Source organism: Acanthopagrus latus, chromosome 5 (assembly GCF_904848185.1).
Source record: "Acanthopagrus latus isolate v.2019 chromosome 5, fAcaLat1.1, whole genome shotgun sequence".
Taxonomy (NCBI): Eukaryota; Metazoa; Chordata; class Actinopteri; order Spariformes; family Sparidae; genus Acanthopagrus; species Acanthopagrus latus.
The window spans coordinates 9,706,357-9,723,371 of NC_051043.1; the positions used below are offsets into that span (position 1 = coordinate 9,706,357).

Below are 17,015 nucleotides of genomic sequence, written 5' to 3' on the forward strand. Positions count from 1 at the left end.
GTTGGCGCGGACTTTGACCTTTTTTAACTTTCAAGATCTTTTACATGCACAAGAACCATAATAACACACTGGAGGAAGTAGGTCTCCTTTAAATCATTTGCAGTATAGACCTATTCATTATTTCCTGACTATGGCATCATTGAGAAATAGTTGCAACCCTGACTGTTCAAAATTTCGCTAAGGAAATGGATTACAAAGTCAAAATGGAAAGTCTTTTCCCTGTGCCTCAAAAGGAAGTGGTTACACTCACGACTTATTACGTCGGGGGACTGTGTCAATCCAATATTCACCAGAGGATTAATCACTGTAAACTGGTTCCCGGTCAAATCGTAGTAGTTAAAGGCATGGTGTGGCACTTTACACTAAATGTTTGCAGAGGTGATCTGAAATCATATTTCATGAGGTCGAGTTCATTCTGATTCTGACACATCAGGAGGTAAAAACCTGTGAGTTTTACCCTCTACATCTGTCCCGGATTATCTAAGAATGGCTGCTAAGTAAATTACAGAGCTCAGGAGCGTTCCCATAATCCAAGATCTTAAACCCTCATGCCACTGACCCACAGTCAGACACCAGTGCATGTGTGTGTGTGTGTGTGTGTGTGTGTGTGTGTGTGTGCGTCTGGAGGGAGTTTGTCTGGAGTTCACAGCTTGTGTGCATCAGTGCATGGCAGCGTTTGTGTGTGTGTGTGAGACTGTGTGGTCAGTGTGTCACTGCTGGGCAGCCATTGAACAGACCCCCAGCCGCTCTTTAACACTGAAACAGCCTCCCCTGCTCTTTTTTTTTTTTTCTAACTTGCTGCCTGCTTCAGACTCAGTTCCCATGAAATTGGCTCGTCTCTGGCTCGTTCAGATTGCTTGCACTGTAAATGGCTTCTCTGGAGTCTGCCAAGGGGCCGACGGGGGCCGATTCAAGGACAGAAAAGAGACAAAAGGAGACTGACAGATCCAACGCTGCCGGCCTGCCCTGTAGCCCCTCTGAACCACAAGTCCTATCGTTGGTTTATGCTGGAGTGAAAGCCAATCCATCATAATTAATGAGAACAATAACAATGACTTACAAAATAAATATTTTATTGGAATGCTCTGTGCTGTTTACCCTCAGATATCACCCCCCTCTCCTGCAAGGACTATCATGTAAATAATGGTGATGTGGTGCCATGACTCCAGTGCTTTAACACAGCAACATGTCTGCTGTATAAAATGTCAGATGAAAAAAAAAGCAAAAAAAAAAAAGCAAAAAAAAAAGCAGGGAAGTTATATAGGACCAGGGAGGATGCATGAGACGTGATCTGTACGTGCTGCTGAGCGGTTGCGTTTCTTCCAAGTGACCCAGCCAGTGAGGTCATTATGCTTTCCACTCTCTCAACGGGAGGTGGGGCTTTTTGGTGAAAACTTATTCTACCCCGCTGCACAAAGACCAGTGTGCAGTCCCGTAGTCTCCTCCACGCTGTGAGTGCGCGGCGCCCGCACAGATCGCTCCAGTTTCGGACCTTAAGCCCCTCCAACATTGCATGAACCCGAGCGCCTTCGCTGCTGTTTGCTCGGCCGTGAACGACCCCCGCCCTCGCTGCTCCGCTGTGGCTTTTCTCCGGCAGATACTCCGACCGCGGACACCGTCGGGACCAGTGAAGAGAGAGAGGCTGCGGGAGTGGTCTGGAAACTTTTGCCATCATGGGCACGCGACCGGTCAACCTTGATACCTACAGCCTGTCGCTGCTCACGGCCAAGGAGGACATCCTCAACCCGCGCTCCTCCACCAACTGGTAACGCAGTCTTGAGCAAAATTGCATGCGCCCCGCTGCAGCAGCAGAATCGTGTTCCTCCCTCTGCATCATAATATTAACGATTACATGTCAACTTTACAATTCTGCGTCATTAGAATGAGAATCAGTAACTTTTCATGAAACTTTCACGCTCCTCATCTTGTTTTACAAAGTGAGTTTTAGCAGTTCACGCGTAACCAGGTTGGCTGTTGCGTAATGAGCGGCTTCATTTCAATTAATCCAGTGAGGGCTCCGGAGGTGGCCAGCACAGGGGACAGCACGCAACCTGGACCCGCGACGAGAACGCTACCCACTAACACAGCCATGCATTGTTCCTCCCCTCCTCTCGGAGCGGTGAGGTGAGGTTAGCGTCGCCGCGCGTTACGCACGCCAGGCGGGTCGGTGTGGCTCTCCGGGCGCAGCACCTGGCCGGCGGCGCGCTGCCCTCACCCTGGCCCTGCGCTCCGTGACTGTGCTGTTCTCCCCGAAGAGCTGTGAGGCTTCGTTCTTTGTGCCGAGGATCATGTTTCTGCTGATGTGCTGATCTCTGACACGGCTTGTCTTTCAGGGAGAGGCTCTTTAATTTGACAGACGGCAGAGTGCGCATGCATGAGCAGTGGTGGAAAGTTGCTGAGTGCACTTACTCTACTAATTAGTAGCTTATTTAATAACAATTTTAAGGTAAATCAGCCTTGCTCAAGTATTTCCATTTCATGCTACCTTAAGCTACTACTCCACCACAATTGGGAGACATTTACTTCAGCTTCACTGACAGCTGACTTTGCAGATAGTACTAATACAAATGTAGATAAACTAATAAATTATGATACATCATTATACATTAAGCTATGCAGCAGCATATAGCTAAAACTACCAACCTCCACCTTTACCAGCTGTGACATTAATGTAATGAAGGCTTTAATGCACCAACAATTGTTATCTATGGATTTCATACATAACATTGGGATTTGGGCTGTTCTGCAAGATGACCACTTTTACTTTTAGTACTTCAAATATACTGACTTCCATACTTTTACTTAAAGGTGCAATGTGTAAAAAAATGTGGTTCAAAATATATTGAAATATTCAATACATTGGCAAAATAATCCATGTATTGATTTGCACAGATATCTACTGAAGTTATTTCATCCTGCCCTGACCCATCCTGTCTCTTGATACACTCCCTAACTGCACAGCTAACTGAGCTAATGGCAGCTAACGTTATCAGTAATTAGCAGTTACCCCGCGGAGTTTTACGTAGAACAGAGGATCTCACTCTGTAGTAATGCCCCTTTTACTTAAGGGAAAACCTGCTCCACCATTGTTAATGAGTCGAGTCCTCACAACTAACCAATAATAATAATTAAAGAGTTGTGTAACACCTAAGATGTTTACAATAAACACACAGTCTTTAAACATGAAGACAGAATCCGTATTCAGACCACAGTTGAAGTGTTTTACCAGAAGAACTAGCTCTTTGTTTTAAGTTCTAATTTTCCAACGCATAAAAAGTTGATTTATTCGCTCTGCTCTGGCACGTGACACCACATCATGCTGTAACCTGACCACCTGGAACTTGGCTCACTCTGTCCTTTTGTCAAAGGGTTTGGCTGGTCTGTCTCCATGGTGACCTATCCATCTCTCCCAAACAATAACAGTCTCCAACTCTGTCAGCCCGTCTCACCCTCTGTCTCCAGTTTCCTCCTCTTTTATGTTACAGACATGCTGTCACTGGCTATACTCAGCTTGCAGAGGCAGAATTAGATATTACACACACGTTCATGTGGAAGGAGAAAACTGATTCTGTCCATGTTTCATCCTCCTCTGCCACCCACTGGGTTTCACTGCCTGCTTCCTCCTGGCTTTTCGTGCCACCATGCAGAATTGAGGATATTAGATTCAGAAAGCGATGAGTTAAAATCAATAAGCTGAAAACTGACATCTTCACAAATGAGGTGGAAATACATTCCCCATCCAGGCAGAACATGCTCAGTTTCCATTCTTTCCTTCATTCGGAAAATCTTTCAAAACTTTCCATGTTTAGTATCACTGTGGAGGCTTTGTCCCATGGCAACACCTCCATATCGTTACTTTTCTGATCCAGCAGCTTCTTATTGCAGAGCATTTCTGTGAACTTTCAGATCTGGACCGTGTTTCTGCCAACTGATGCCAGTCTCGTGTTCAGATGCATCTATGGACAACAAGCATGTGTTTGGTTGTGCTCGCAATAGAACAAAAAGAAAAAAAAGAAGGGGGAGAGAGAGAGAGAATCCCCCAGCATTCACTGGGCCCACTTTACAAGGCTAAATAACTCCCCCCCTGACTGAATGGGGAAGTGGGAGGGTGACACGATGATGTCATGATTCCCACTGTCAAACCACAGAAGCAGACACGCACCTCGTGTGCGAAGGGGTTTTATGTGGGTTTGCATGTGAATGTGTTTGTCTCTGGATGTGCATATGCATCCTGCAGAGACTATTAAAGTCTGGGGCGTTGAGAAGTATGCACAGAGAGGGGCAGGACGCTGGTTTTGTTGAACAATCCCGCCCCCACTGTGTGGCCTTGAGGTCCCTGTGTGTATTATCTAATGACCTTGTGTCCTGAATGGGAAACAGACCCTTTGTGGGCGAGGCTCTGAAGAAAAGAGGAGCAATTTCAATGCATCCTCCATTCAGACCTCTCTGCTCAACATACAGCCTTGGAGGTCTCTCCCTGGTCTCCCAGACCACTGAGGACTGCAAAGTGTCTCAATCATAGGCTGGAAACCTACACTGTCCGCATGTGTTTTGTGTTTGTGCCTGCTTTGGGAGATAGCAAGAAAGAGAAACAGTGAGAATGCATGTTCCCAAGGATGATGCCTAATTCTCTGAACAGGAAATGCTTCTAATTCTTAGCAGCAGAAATCCTGATTTATGTCCAGTTTACTCCAAAATAAACGATTCAGATTGGTTACTTTGGGTAAAGTCACATTACATAATGTGGTTGTGTAATGGAAATGTTTGTAAGCACCTATGTTGACATCTTCTGGATGAGTGTTTGCTTTTTATTGTAGCACAAAGCAAAAAAAAAATACCTCCGTTGGTGGTTTGTTCTGCACAATTTACACATTTTCAACTCAGCCAATGCGACTGTGTAAATAAGAGCAGTTTTCCAAAGCAGCACGTCTTAACAGAGGTGTCTTCCTGCCAAGTATCAAATAGAGTGCGGCACCAGCTTAGCCAAGCATGTAAAAGAGGGGGAGAAATGAGTTTAGAGAAATGTTTACAGCATTGTTTCAGCCTTGCAAATCGTATCAGATGGGAATTCCTACTGCGCTGTGGAGCAGTTTGACCTCTATTCATAAGAGTTGGGTGTGGGCTGTATCCAGACATCTCTGGGCCCTGGTGACCAGTGTTTCTTCCTGGCTCACGTAAAGCAGAGGTGGTATCATCCTGATCATGTGCAAACACATCCATGTGTGCGGTGCTTAGGCACAGAACGTTTTGACAAGGAATCCATACACAGTAGAAAAAAATAAACATCCCCTATTCAACTTTAAACTGAATACGACAAATGTTAATGTGTTGATTCAACATCATGCTGCCACATAGCTTGTATCATTTTTTATTGAGTGCCATGTTGGTGAAATGTTCATAGTTAATTTTAGTTTCTTCTAAAAAGCATCAATGCCATAAATACTGATATATTTGGCACTTATTGTGAAAGTAGTCAGGAGTCTGTAATGCACTAGTCTGACTCAGCAGATGTATACTGTTGACTGGCACTGGGTGCCTATTTCAGGCTGCGTTCTTTAGGTTACTCACACTAATCTGTTTTTTTACAGTCCAAACGTAAACGAGCTAGCAGCTCCTACCTTTTCCTTTGCAGGGATTTAGCCTTTCAATCCCAAATGCAAAACAAGGGTCACCCCGACACTATTTTGCCTGGCTGCATCTTGGATTTAGCCCAGCCCAAGGCGATTGAGCTGGGTCCACAGAAAAACCCTGAAGCCAGGGCATTTTTCTTCTATACCAGAATGATACGTGAGCATAATAACAAGTTGCCAGCGCTGGTTCAGACAAGACACCATGTGTGTTATAAAATATTATAAAAAGTATAACAGTAGGTGCAATTTATAACCTTCGTTTTAAATCAGGTAAACATCAGCTTTGCTTTAATAATTGGTAGCTGTTTGCTCTTTTGTTCAGAGATTGGCTGTGCTCGACCATATTCACCTGTTTGAAAGGACAAAAAATATCAAAATATTGCGTGACACAAAAAACACACGAGAGAGTTTGGCAGTTTCGGCAGCGTCTTTCCCGGCGCACTGTGCGGATTTTGATCCAGCCCTATGCCCACGTCACAATTGCAGTGACAAATGACCAAAATCCACACAATGCAATGCTTGTTCAATAACAGTGTGTTCTGTGAAGACACCTGTTAAGGCAGGACAAACTCTGGTTGAACACACCTTCTTGTTCGACCCCTTTCTCTTTGATACTTTGTGTTGTTGCTTGCGTGAACTGATTCACTGTGTTCTCCTGCTGTGATCATCACAGTCACAGGCGGTTACACATAGAGTAAATACATGATTTCATTGTAGCAACAGAGTGACTCAGTTTCAACAGAATTCCAGTCAATCTTGTCTTTATTCATCCTGGGCTGACACTTTAGTTCTAGACTTCGGTCAGACAATGATTTTAAATGCCATATGAATGAATGTGTGAAGTAGCCATATTTCCAGAGAAGGAAACAAGCAGCTTAGAAACTGACATTGCAGATCATATTATTTTATCATTAAATTGGATATTTACTTAAATATAATTGCTCCTAGATTGCAGGGAGAGATTTACACAATGCACAGATCCTCTTTTATGGGTTTTTATTGTTACTGGCCTTGGTTCTACTTCACCAGGGAGAGGCAAATAGTTCCTCATTGATTTGAAAATGTAGCGAAGAAGAAGAAAGGACTGTTCAGTGTTAAGTTCTTCACTTGAGACTCATTAGGGGCGCTGCGAAAAAGATCTGGTATAGCTGTGGAATTACAGAGAGAGATTAATCTATGTATATGTTGTTCTTTCGCAGCAGTAAGAAAGACTCTCCTCGAGTGTTTGTAGTGCAACATGTAAAGTAACCTACTGAATTCATCAAATATTTTTTATATACCTTGGTTTGTCTTTTTGTTTGATTCTGACAGTCTGTGGGAAACGTAATCAATCTTGCTCATTTTTCATTAAGGACCTCTCCAGGCCTCCGGTCCGATGAGAAGGGACTCTCCTGTTGGTGATAAATGGAGGAGCCTTTATTTCAGCACAGACCCTGAGGTGTTCGTGTCGCTGCTGCTTGCCAGAATTTTCCACAGGCTCATGCATGATTAACGGAGACCTTAAACAAACCAAAAAAAAAAAGTTCCTAGGTCTTAAGTTACGCGCTGCACGGAATACACCTGTGGCTGCGGGGAGAGGAGAGGATGGGAGGCAGCTATTGTCCGTGGACGCATATGCTTAAGTGCTCCAGCCTGCGTATAGCCGCGCAGCGCTTCCTGACTGCTGACTGCATCAAGTCGGTTATCTTGTTTGCAAAGATAAACAGCCATTATCTTCTGAACTTCCTTGCGCAGGTTCTGCTTTTCCACTTCTCGTCAGCTGTCAGCTTGTCAAAAATGGCACTTTTGAAGCTCACTGTCGACACATGAGCTGTCGTGTAGCTTTCCTCTGGTCACCTGACTGTGGAGTCCCACAGGAGGAAAACAAGCAGTCTGGTTGGTTTCCTCTGGCTGCGCAGGATAAAGCTTCAAAGACCTCACACAGTGTTGCTGTTATCGGGCTGAATGATAACAGGACATGTTTGATCGATTCTTTATATAAATAGCCTTATACTGTAAATTGGAAATCAAAGGGCAGTTACACTGGACCATTGCCCAGATCTCTCTCTCTCTCTGTCAACCTGATCTGTTTATGTCTTTGTTTGCTTCCTGTGCAGTCTGTGTGAAATGGATCTCCACTTGTTTCCTAAGAAGCACCCTTCCTATTGCTTATTCCCCTTGTGATGCATTGAAAACCTCGAAACACAAGTTTTGTTACATTTAATTTGTTAACTGAAATGCACAATCTCTAAAATCAAATATCCCGGCTGGCTTTCGTACTTCGCGCAGACTCTGTAAACGGGTAACGGTGAAAATGCGACGGATTCAGGATTAGGAGTAATTTTACTCTGAGGTCATCACATCAAAGTTGGCAAGAACTAGCAAGACAGGAACTTGGCACGAGAAGAGGGGATTTCACTCTGAGCTGGACACTGGGGCACTTGAGCACCAACTTGGGCTGAGCAGAGTGGTGCCTGGACTATTCAAGTGCTTCTGGTGTGACATTAGGGCAGATGATTAGTGTACCATTAGGACATATCCTGGTTCAGGATAGGTTTATAAAAAGCCATGGCGCGCCCCTAACATTGTTCCCATTTCAAAAATACCATGTTTATACCTGACAACAGCACTGTCGGTGGTGCCTTCTGCAGAAAAAAAAGTCCCCTCGGCTTACCGAGCTACTTGTGTGAGCATGTCTGTGGGTGGCATGTCGGAGGATGACGACAATGATTGCTGTAATGGCTGTTATATGCATCTGTGTTTTAGAATGATTCTAACAGTAATCACTAAACAACTGCTTACTATTCCCTTAAACATTGTTTAGATTCACCCGGGGTCTAAGATGAAGCTGCAGAGTAATGGAAGGTGTCAGGCGTGATGAGACATGACTGCAGAGGGTTATACTGTACATGTGTATTGTGTGTGTGTGTTTGGGTACCTAAGCGTGCAAACTGTTGGGTGCAAGGCCGCAAATTGACACCGTGCTGAGGTGTGACTTGTAATTGCCCCATAGAAGATGCAAAAGGCTGGCAATTAATGTTTCATGACTTGGTGGCTCGGCTTATTCTTCTCAGTGTCTATTTTCTATTCAATGCTTCAAGATTAGGAACATAAAAAGGGCAGCATCCTTTCTAATAAAACACTGTGTCCAGCAGCTGTGGCACATCAGTTCTTTTATTGTGATAAAAGTTAGATGAATAAATGGCCGTGGCACAATAACTCTCAAAGCATTTTGTCAGTCGTCCTCACACCTGACCTTTCTGTCAAGCCCTTCATTTGTTCGGTCAAGTGCCTCGGCGGCATTGACCTCCGTCCAGATGCCCTCTGCACATTGTTTCCACTGGGAACTTGTCCTTTTTCATGCCTACAGCAGTGAGCACAACAAATAAGTTAGTGTTTCCCTTTGCAGTTCAAGATCACGGCTGCCGCACTCTGCTGGGAAACTTTGTCAAACCAGATGAAACTTTCAAGCAAATGTGATGGAAAAAAGAGCTAGAGGGATTGAGGTGAAATGTTTGCTTAATTTAACTAACGGGCCTTGAGTTTAGTAGAGAGAGTGTGATTTCCAAGGGTGTGTCTGATAGCTGTCTAAAAACATCTGTATTTTAGTGTTTTCTCAAGCATTGGCAGGAGGATGAATATGGCGTGTGTGTGTGTGTGTGTGTGTGTGTGTGTGTGTGTGTGTGTGTGTGTGTGTGTGTGTGTGTGTGTGTGTGTGTGTGTGGGTGTGTGTGTGGGTGTGTTTCCTAAGCCCAGCTGAGGCACTTTAAGGGGATGTCTGAGCAACAATATGATACCACAGATAGAAATTCTTCTTCTTTCATGTGTTGTCAGTGCATTTGAGTTTGCCAAAGATATAATCTGTGAATCCAAGACTTTGGCACTCAGGTATATTGAAAATCATACTACATTGGCAGATATAGCAGAACGTGACATGCCTATCTAAATGTTGCTGCCAGCATGATCTTCTATCACTGTACCGGTGTTGTTTCTAAAGTATCATGATATATTTTATTCAGGATCATCATTGCAGCTGGCAGGTCGCATTTTTGTGAATGTTTTGTGAAGAAGAACAGAAAAATACATGGGAAAATGAGCTTTTAGCATGTGGTTAATGTTGCGAAAGGGTCTATTTCAACACGAACCATGATCTTTCCTACATCTAACCAAGAGGTTTTGTTGCCTTAATCTAACCAAACTAAGTCATCTAAGTCTACAAGTAGCAATTCAAGAATGTAATGTGTTTTGAGGAAAAAAAAGACCCAGAATGCAAACATTCGGAGGGGGAATAGAACAGGTAACTAATGACAGCTGGAATGTCCAGGTGAGAACAAGTCGAACAAAGAGCAATCCACTTGCATAATCCAAGAACACTAAAGGATTGCATAGAAGATAAAACCTTCACAATAAAATAGAAAACACTTTAAACCTTAAGTCATGACACAGCATAACAGAAATTTCCACACGGCTCTCCTGGGTAAAAGTCCAGTGACCATCCCATTAAGGACCAAAACCTGCTCTTTCTGCAGACTTTGTCGCCTTTTAGTCAGTCTCAGTGATGGCCTTGGAGCGCAGTCAGGATGCTGTAGCAACAACACTGGCACGATGATATCAGATAATCTGGTTCTGGCATGCTTGTTTCTCAAAGTACTAAATCAGGAGATAGAGAGGCAAAGTGTTGTGTTGCTTCCACATCCTCCAGAGAAGCTCCCACACGGCTGTTTAAATGCTTAAGACTCATATTAAAGAAGGATGAATTGCATTGAGATCCTTGTTGACAGAAATAAATCAATTATTTGACATAATCTATTTCTTGAAAAAACAAAACAATTTACTATTAGTTCTTAACTCAGTGTCTGTCTCTTTGGCATCCTCAGCTGCTGAATTAGCCGGAGCCGGAGTGAATATTGTGAGAAGAGTAATCAAGTGCGCGCTGAAACGTCTCGCCGCGTTCTGTGTTGCTGCGGCTCGTCGTTTTTGTGAGCGTGCCAAGCAAAGCTCAGGCGGCCGCGAATCTTTTGACAGACGCAAACACATTTGTTGTGCTCCCTCCTATTGATTACAGACTGTCAGACACCGATACTGACACTTTCACACATATTTAACAGAGGTGTGCAACGTCGTATGCAAATACGCATAAACGCAGACAGTCAGCGGGCCGATTCAGTGAGGACGCCCCTCTCTGTCATTCCCACAGCTGTCCTGATGGTGTGAGGTAGCATCAGCTGTGTTTGCAGAGGTGCTTAGGCAACTGCTCCGTCTTCACCATGGCTACGAAGGAGCACCGCGGCTATGATCGTGACAGTCTGAGGGTCAACGTGCAGTAAAGTCACCGTGGATGCAGGGCCTTGACTGGGAACTTCACTTTCTTTTTCTGTTTGTTCGCTTGCTGGTGGTGGGATTGGGGTGCGGGGTGGCCGAGGAGAGTCGGGGGGCTCCGTTGTCCTGACGACCCTGGTGGGAAAGCTTGGTTGTTTGTCGAGAGAGGCTGAATGAAGCCGGGGGGAGATGAGTGGAGAGGGATGGGGGAGGCTGGGGAGGGAGGGCGCAAATGAATGGGCAAGGACACTTAAGTGAGGAAATAAAGCAGAATAACAAGATGAGAAAGGAGGACAAGTGAGAGGAGGAAAGAGAACGAACTGCAGCGGGCTGAAGACTTCAGGTTGACAAGCTGTGGATCAGTGAACGGTTAAAGTTGAGGTGTGGGTGGGGGGGGAGTGACAGAGCTGAGAAAAAAGGGAAAGATGAGAAGACAGGTGGAGGGTTAAAGAGGAATGAGAGGGAAGATCAAAGCATGAAGAGCGGCAGCCAGATGAAGTCTAAGTGGATATGTGATACTTAGGAGGGTTTGCTTAGTTTAGCTGAAGGAAATGGCTGAAGATAAGATGCCATCATGCTTTAATGTCCCATAATAACAGTGATGTAGAGACAGGAGGCTATTCCTGTGTGTGTTTCAGTGTGTGTTTCAGTGTGTGTGTGTGTGTGTGTGTGTGTGTGTGTGTGTGTGTGTGTGTGTGTGTGTGTAGCAGTGTGGGACAGCAGGCACAGGAAATGCCAGAGTGATCCCAGTGGATCACGATTTAGAGGGTTTATCTCCTCTCATCTGGTGTCCTCTCCATTTGCTCCTTCTCACTTCAGGTTTAGGGGAAAAAATTCTGTTCCCAGCCACTCCTTTCTGAAGCCCCTCGTAGGAGTCATTACAGTTTGCCCCATAGAGATGCACAACAATCCCCCCCTGTAATACTTTCTTCAAGACACTCGCCTCCGATAACCACATACTCTTCTGGCCCCTTGGAAACCTCCTATACACGCTGGCTGTTTCCCCATTGTGGACCATTGTTAAGTGTGCCCCTCTTAGCCTCCCCATTTATACCTATTTACATCCCCTGGTGCTTTTCATCGCTTTTCCCAGTGTGAACCAGATCTGTGAGTGATTTTCATCCAACCTGGGTGTATCCCTCCCTCTGGTCGCCCTCTACATGTGCCTCCCCTCATAACTCATTGAACTTCATATTCCCATCCCATCCCCAGCTTTTCCTGCATCAGCTTCGTCAGCCCGGCCTTGTTCCCAGTGTTCCTCCCTCCTTGTGCTCCCACTGTTCTTCAGAGCAGCTTCTTTTCTTTACATCATTCTCCTCACCTCTGTGCCTCTTCCCCTCGTTTGCATTAACCCTCCCCAACACCGACATGGTTGATGGGAATTTCCATGATTTAGAAATGATTTCATAACATTTAAACCACAAGTCGTAGTTCCTATGTTTTTTTTTTTTTTTTTTCTCCCTGAAGCTGCGTCTTTCAAATGAGGTCATTGCAATCACAGCAGCTACAGAAGTTGAATAATCCAGCCTGGGATTCATTTGTCTTCTCGGGGTCTTTGTACAGTAAATCCATAATGTTAGATCCCATAAACAGTATTATCTGTCCACTTTTCGGTGATCAGACCCCGCAAACTGAGTACAGCTGGTACCGCCGCCTGCATCCTCTCTGTTATCAGTTCTTACGCATGTTGCACATAACAGAGCAGGTCTAGACTGTTTTCCTCTCGCTGAATTGATGGATGCCAAATTGCTTTGCAAAATTTAGGATAGAGTTTCTGTGAATCTCTTCAAAACCAAGAAGACTGAGCTGCTCCAAGCTCCAACCTGTCCAGGGTTTTAAAAATTACTGCCACATGTCACGGTCAGGCCGTAAATAACGCTCTCGCATTCTGTCTGGAGACAAAATATGCCGAAGCAGCAGACGCACACCTAAACCGACACAGGCTTCCCTCTGTCGATCACGCAGATCATATCACACAGAGAGAAATGCGGCAGCAAAGTAATTAGTATGTGTGCAGCTCTATTTACACTGACTAACGCTATCAGTGGATTAACTAACGGCTGTAACACAAGACCAACTGTTGTCAATGCGATCCACCACCACATGCCTACCTGACAACACAGTGCTCACTACCGTTCAGCTCTTACATACAGTTTAAGCAGTAATGATGGGTTTTGCCTGTACTTGTTGCAAGTTTGTTGTTTCGGGACGTTTGGAATTGACATCTACATTACAGGAGCACACTTTGTGCCCGTCTTTCTCTTTGTCCATCCCCCGCACGTTTCCATCTGCCTCAGCAGAGAGTGGGCCGTTTCCTCTCGCTGCTCCTTTGGCACTGATTTAATTACTTATTTGTTTAGTTTGTCATATTCGAAACTTCTCTCTCTCTCCGAGTTTTGCTGAGAGCTGACATTTTCCTCCCTCCCCTCCTCCTGTCAGCATTCCATCCTGCCTCTCCCTCGGCTCCTCATCAGCTCACCCCCACATGGCCTGATACTGCGTGCACTCTGTCGATGTACTTTCTTTTCCCCAGGTTTTTGGGCATTTAATGTAGCCACCTCTCTCTGTTCTTTCTTATAATTTTGTCCTCCATGGCCTCTGTCATTTCTCGCTATTTACCATACTCTGTGGGCCAAATAGCTTCAGTGGTCTGTAATACTCTCCAGGGGAGTCTTCTGTGTCCTCCACCCAGTTAAATACTGTACAGATCAGTCAGTGTTAGTCAGCGGGTGGATCTGAGCAAGTCCTCAGTGTGGGTCAAACAGGCAGCCAGCTTACACTTTAATTTGACTTGCACAGCTGTCATTGGAAGGGGCGTATGAGCATCAGTCCACCATCACCACAAGAAATAGTTTGATGGTGAAAAAGACCATTTAAAGGATCCGTTCGCCCCATAAATGAAACATCAGTAATCTTTCACCGATGGTTAAAGATTTCAGGTTGAAGTTCCCACAAAACTGTCATGCTTTATTTGTTATTTGGTGAGTTACTTCCTGTTTTAGTTTGTAGTTATATCACTTCCTGCTCACCTGTGTTCCCAGTGTTCTGTTTCCCTCCTGTGCTCCTCCCCAGTCTGATTTGCCCACCCACCTGTCTCACATCATCCTAGTTTGCACTATCCTGCTCCCAGTGTCTCTACACCTGCAGCTCATTAGTTATGTTTTGTTTTAGCCTGTGTTGTTCCCTCATTCCTTGTTGGTTTGTCAGTCCTGTATTCATCAGTTTGTCTTGTGTGTTCCTGTGGCATCTCCAGGAAGACTTAAAAATGCATGATTTACACCGTCGAGCTTGTGCACCCTCCTCCGAAGGGCTGAACGCTAACGCTTTTAGCTTTGCAGCTACAGTAACAATTTTGTGAATACCATCTTTTTAGATCAATCTGGGATCTTGGGGCTTCTATATACCACATGAGTTGTATGGAAACCTTTTTTTCTGTCTGTTAAAAAAAAAATCTTCATCTATGGTCATCTTCGCCTGGTGTGTACATAATAACTGACTTTTGGGTGAATTGTCCTTTAAGTTGTCCTTCTCAATACATGCACAATACGCTGATCATTTTTATACAATATTGCATAAACAACCAAAACAAGATGAAGACCGACACAGAAGCTGTGACATCTACATCCTGTAGGCGGACTGTCAGAGTTTTCAAAAGTATTTGAAGCATGCAAAGCAAACAGTTGTTTTTGCTTGACTCTGTTGCTCTGAGGTAACTGGAGCCCAGCAAATTTACATGATTGGTGTTTTTTATTGATATGGTTAGCTTTTTAAAATGGTTAGTGGAGCATTAGCTCAGCAGCAGAGGGTCCCATGGGGCATATTAATTCATTTCAATTGTCTCAGTTCAAAAGTACAAATATAGATTTATGTTTGCTCCAGTTTTGTGTTTGTGAATTACCAGAGCGCAAGGTGACGCTTTTCAACAAGGTTTCTATTTGTTGCCATTATTTAAGGTTACAGCAGGCGTCTGGATTAGACATGATCTGAAGATTAAGTCTCTTTGTGGTGAAATGTCACTGAAGTATCATTTTCATTATTAAAATTCCAAAGTGTTGGTTCTCTAAGAATATTTGCATGCCATCTACAGCCACGAATTAAAAACATCAATACAGTTTACTGCTTTGCCCCTCACGCTCCTTTACTCTAGTATGAATCAGTGTGTGCGTGTCCAGTAGGATATCCTTACAGTCTGTTTGACCAGTGTTAATGCTGATGATTGGGACTTGGCATAGTTTGGTGATTGGATCAAGGTTTCTGTGCTAGGCACTACCGTCACATCACAATACTAATGTGGAGCCTCTGCCAGGGTTTACATAAGGCCTCTCCCCAAGCCAGCTTTACTTCTGACACAGTAGTACACATGGAATAGATCAGACATGAAGTGGTGGACTGAGGTTAGTAAGTTGGTTTATGTTTTATAATAAAAAATAAATAAATAAAAACGTTGCTTCAAAATAATGATTTTCTCATGGGGCATTACTTCCCATCTCAGTAGGAGTGGGGAATCTGAAGTATTGTCTTCAGTTACAATGACTGCAAAGGGATATCACACCTTGCTTCATAAACACACTGCTTGAGGGTGTTCGGCTCGGTTTGTATGTGACTCAACCCTGGAACCATTCACTTGCCTTTGTTTTCCTTCTGCTTTCCCTCTAGGCACTTTTTCAGCTCGCCACTTTTTTCTTTCAAACGAGCAAATGTTAATTAAATTTCCCAATTCAATTAATAAACCGAGATGCATTTCATTTGTGGCTTATTGTCTGCTGTGTGCAATGTTCTTTGTCTGTCCTGCTCAGCAGCTCTTATTAAGGGGCCCTGTTTCTCGCTCTGTGGGGATTACGGTGGCTAAAGCTCTCTCTCTACGGGGCACCTGACTGACCAGGCCATGTCCAGTTCAGTGTGCATTTCCTTCTCCGTCTTCTCTGCACCGCTTCTCTTTTTCTCGCCCCAGTCTCCAGACACATCCTTTCTGTCTCTTGCTCTCTCTCTTTAGTCTGTCTCTGCTGTTCTTTCTGGCACTCACCCTCCGAGTTGATCTGGGTCAGCTCTGTTGTGGGATATTTAATAAGCACAGTGAGGTGTTCACATAAACACCAGCCCTCAGCAGCGGCCTACGTCATTTTGACAACCACGTTTCATCGCTCATCGAGGGGCCAAAGAGAAAAAGCACCGGGTCACTGCAGTTTTTAGCACTGGGGATTGTGAATGGTGTTGGACAGCAGCTTAGTCACCAAGACAATAAAGTTAGCAGTGAGCATTTCTGCAAGCCTCTGATGCCATTTCTATGAAACGTGTCATATCGTGTCAGCATTACATGTTTACGACCTGACTTTCATATCAGGTGATGAAGGGGATGGAGGTGGGGTTGCAGGTCAATCCGTGATCATGGCAATCGTGATGTTTTCCTAACCCTAACCAAGGGATTTTAGGGCCTAAACCTAGCCAGGGTTTAAGCACAGTGTTGTTAAAAGATATAATTTGAACCAAAAGAAGCCTAAAACATAACCCTACTTTGCACACATTATTCTCACTCTCAGATAGTGGACATCAGAACCTTAAAGCCTAATAAATCTCCCTCCTATTAAAACTGTGCTCCCTAGAAGAAGTTTTCACAATGTTACGATTCAAACGTTCTTGTGGTCTGCCAACCACAGTTTTCGGTCATGATGTTTACAGTGTTGCAAGCCCTTTCCGAGCACACTGTACCACCCCGCAGGATACGAGCCAGACAAACACGGTGCCATACTCTCTTTTTCCTATTGTCCTCTTCTTTGGCTGCATCAACCTCTCGTTCCGTCACTTCCTCTCTTTTACTCACATTTCTCAAACTCTACCCATAAACTCCACATGTCACTGCAGTGCAGGCAGACGGAGGAATGCGTGTAGCACTGGGGTCTCCGCATGGACACTAAATGAGTAACATGCCGGACAGGAGGGGGGAACGACTTTTTCAGCAGTGGGGTCTGGCTGGAGTTTTTTTTTTCTCTCTCTCTCTTTTTTTTTTTTTTTTACCATGTTTGGCGAGAGGAAATGAGCGCTGTGTGCTGTGGGGACGTCTCTGAGTTCCCCCACTCCAGCACAGACAAG

The 17,015-nt window shown here is 44.5% G+C and overlaps 1 protein-coding gene across 2 annotated transcripts in view; it reads left to right on the forward strand.

Annotated features, from left to right (window-relative positions):
* The first annotated feature begins 1,311 nt into the window (after window positions 1-1,311).
* si:dkey-40c11.2 (drebrin-like protein A) overlaps window positions 1,312-17,015 on the forward strand; it is a 36,972-nt gene continuing 21,268 nt past the window's right edge. Inside the window, exon 1 of one of the 2 annotated variants that reach the window (XM_037099181.1) lies at window positions 1,312-1,765. In XM_037099181.1, coding sequence (XP_036955076.1) covers window positions 1,674-1,765 — 92 coding nt within the window. In that variant the 5' untranslated portion in view covers window positions 1,312-1,673. The remainder of the gene's footprint in view (window positions 1,766-17,015) is intronic. The other variant, XM_037099180.1, reaches the window with a different exon arrangement.